Source organism: Rhincodon typus, chromosome 27, assembly GCF_021869965.1.
Source record: "Rhincodon typus isolate 14 chromosome 27, sRhiTyp1.1, whole genome shotgun sequence".
Lineage (NCBI taxonomy): Eukaryota > Metazoa > Chordata > Chondrichthyes > Orectolobiformes > Rhincodontidae > Rhincodon > Rhincodon typus.
Window position 1 is genome coordinate 12,494,435 of NC_063358.1, and position 3,715 is coordinate 12,498,149.

The 3,715-nt window shown below is 37.1% G+C and overlaps 1 protein-coding gene across 1 annotated transcript in view; it reads left to right on the plus strand.

The window, feature by feature from the left end:
- LOC109919503 (small nuclear ribonucleoprotein 40 (U5)) overlaps nt 1–3,231 on the plus strand; it is a 7,209-nt gene extending 3,978 nt beyond the window's left edge. The window contains exons 4-5 of the mRNA XM_048613240.1: nt 710–813; nt 2,834–3,231. Of these exons, the coding sequence (XP_048469197.1) occupies nt 710–813; nt 2,834–2,883 (154 nt within the window). The 3' untranslated portion in view covers nt 2,884–3,231. The remainder of the gene's footprint in view (nt 1–709; nt 814–2,833) is intronic.
- The last annotated feature ends 484 nt before the right edge of the window (nt 3,232–3,715 follow it).

The following is a 3,715-nucleotide window of genomic DNA, read 5'->3' on the forward strand; positions in this document are numbered from 1 at the left end:
TACACCTTGTTATCTCTGCATGCTGTATATCTTTGAACACAGACTCCCTCGGACACCTTCCAATTTAGTACAACAAATCCTTGTTTTCTGCAGGGGATAGGGGCACAGATTTCCTGTGGATAACAGAAAATTCAGATACCACTATTGCATAACTCTCCTATCTGCCACGAAGGACTGTGTAATCAGACTGGACAGACTGAGGGGGAGAAAATGGGGTCTGGCGCTAACCTCACAAATACATGAATTCACGGGTAATAAATCTTTAGATGACTAGGAGCGAGTGTAGTTTAACTGTATTTGAATCCACCACCTTTATTAAATATCAGGATATTGTTTAAACTCCAATTCTATGGAACTTTTAAATTTAATCATTGCAAGATGGTGTTAACTTAATGCTACAACAACTTAACCTGATGTCAGAACTGTTAATAAACTGGGAGCATGTGTTGTGCCAACAATCTTCACATTCTAAAACTGGTCATTTTAAAAGAAGGTAGGAACGTGGCAGGCGGTGGAGAATCACTCTACATAATGTAGCCAAAATGAATAAGTTTTGTCAGCTGTATGCATATCAGTGGATTGTATTATGTTACAGAAGTGCCTTGGAGGTATTACTACGTTAAAGGGACTTCACGTATTGAAATTGTTGAAGGTTATTTGAAAAAACATAAAAGAAATCAGCACTAAGAGATTGCATAATTTCTTTCAGATTCGTTTATGTCTGGGATACAACATCACGAAGAATACTATATAAATTACCAGGGCATGCAGGTTCAGTGAATGAGGTGTCATTTCATCCAGAAGAACCAATTAGTAAGTGTCTCATTGTGGCTAACAGTGTAAAACCCAGAATAGGTATGTAATTCTAATGTGTTAAGAAAAAAAAACGGTTGGAATTGCATAGCTAACTTGAAATTAATGAAGGGAAAGCTAAGACCTTTTGATGTTTGATGTTCGATGTTCACGTGATTGAGCATATAAAGAACACCCAAAATATTAAACTATAATTTTCGCTTAGAAGAAATGGATTTATTTGATAATGAATTTCCAGAATGTTTTTGCTTTTTGTACATTTCAGTAATATTCTTTGTGCGCAGATACGGCCACCCATATCCTTTGGGATACAGAAGGGGCAAGTAAATCACCAGCAGAGCAAAAAACAGGAAATGTATTAATAGATGGAGAAAAGCATATAGTTGAAAAACCAAACCTATAATAATAATGATGGTGTTAGCAATGCAGGAAGATTATAGAAAAATATAATAGCTGAGTAGTATCTGCTTATAGAGCAAGAGGTATTGAGGTAGGAGCAGGCTGTCATAGCTGGTGAAGGTTGTTGAAATGAGCTGAGGTAAAAGCTCTGTATCTCAAATCTACATTGTCCTGTAAAGTCAGATATGAGGTTCAAACTCTCAACTTTCTTGTATACTGACACTGTCTCCTGTTTTCCTAATATTTTTAAAAACTTAATACTTATGGCTGTTCAAAGAATAAGGTTTAAAATTGCAGTTGTCTTTTTCTAATGTCAAGTTACAAAATTAATTATATTGTGATTACAATTTAGCTAATTTATTTGTTAAAAGTACATGTTCTCCTTTGCTGTGGCTGGCTTTCTGCTTCAGCCGGAATAACAACAGGAATATCTCCTCTCGAGGATACTGGCTACCAGCTCAATTCCAGAGATGCTGGAAACCTCTGAATTCCTGGCTATGCCCATGAGTCATGTTTGAGCAAATCTTCAGTCTGACCTTTTGCAAGACCTTACAAGCACTGCATAAGTTGGCATCATGGTTTACACTACACTGATTTTTCTGATTCCCTATTTTTTTGCTCTCACATGGTCTCCCTCTCTCTCTTCCCCCTGTACCATCCCCACCCCCCCCACACCACACATTTATCTAGTTTCCATCCACTTGATGTAATTGATTGTCTTCACCTCCACAGGAGGAGGTTGAATGTCCTCTGAGCCAGAAGACCAGGGTTCAAGTCCCACCTGCTTTGGAGGTGTGTTACTAACACGTCTGAACAGGTTGATTAAAAATATCTACAATCGCCGTTACCAACTTGAGTACATTATCTAGGCTGGCACTTCAGTGCAGTTTTGAGAGAATACTGTGTTGTGGCAGGTGTCATTTTTCAGACACGTTAAATCATGGTTATGCATATTGCATGGCAGTATTCCAACCAGAACAGAATTCTTCTGGTGTCATGGCTTCCATTATCGACTATCTAGACACTTCTTACTCTTGGGAACTTGCAGCATTCATTGGCTATGAGCTGTTTTGGTAAAATTCAGCATGAGAAATGCTATATAAGTGCATGCTTTCTCTTAGGGGTTTTTTCTTTCCATATTTATAATTCAAGATTGGAATTTGTTGACAAAACTTTTCAGTTAAAATTTCCCAAGTGCTGCTGCAGTTACTAATAAACATAGTTGAGATAGCTAATTCATGACACATTTGTGCTTTCAGAATATTTTGTGATGTAATATAGCTAGTGAACATGAACATGTTATCAAATTTGTTGAAAAATAGAGTTGTTTCAGCTTGGTGTTTGGTGTATTTGACATTTTACCAGTGGCATCTCTTAACCAGCGTTTCTGCTGGAATCATGAACTTCACTATTGACTATGGGTTATTGATTAGTGAACTTGGTGCATTAGTCTTGCGGCCTTATTATTGTCTACTGCTGTAATTGGCATTAGTGAATCAAATGCATTGGATATTTCAGAATAAGGATGGGTAGGTGCAGTTTTCTAATTTAACTATTAACTGCTTGTAACATGAGGTAAATTTTTAAATTAACTGAAATCTACAATTTTTATTTCCAACAGTTCTTTCCGCATCCAGTGACAAAAGACTGTACATCGGAGAGATACAGTAAAAAGGAAGAGTTTGCGCAGAAGGACTTGTCGAACATCAACTGGCAACTACACAGAAAATGTTCAAATTCCAGACAAAAATGTAATGCTGGTGGAAAGAAAAATATATAAATACTTGACAGGTGACCCCACCCTGTTTCATTGCTTGGCAAATAAGCTGGGCTGTTTCCCCAGTTTGTACAGTTCCTGTGGAGACCGATTTGAATGCAGAATCTGAATCTAGGCAGTCTGTAGCTATAAAAACTGGCCTGCATTCAGTTTTTTATCAAGGCTGTACAGACAGTTTTTTGTTTTATATAATCTGTTTTGTAATATTCAAAAGAAATAAATTCATACCACTTTTGCTACAACTGTTCCTAGAAATGGATGTGACGGGAGTTATGTTTGAAACACCTCCACAGCTTTGTAATCGTTCAACCTGTAATTCATATTTTGTCTTCCGTCCTCCGAGTAGCAAACGATTAGATTAATATGGTGTTATGACATTTTTTACATTTTTGGATCTTTAACTAATTGCTAGTTTGAGACAACTAACTTGAATATACCTTGAATATGACGCTGACCCCATTCTCAGCCCTAAAATTCATATTTTTACAGAGTTGATCCCTTTCTTAGTCATAATATGCTAAACGTTCAGCAATAGTTTCAGATTTTCTCCCTACAAATGACTGTTTTACCTAATGGGTACCTTATAACCAGATGCTAATGATCAAGCCAGTGATACAGGCGGTGTTACAAAGATGCGTGGTAGTTTAAGACAAGCCACATTTTGTATCAGAAGTAGATGACATGGTGACTACCCACACACTTGCCCATGTTTCACTTCTATACTTG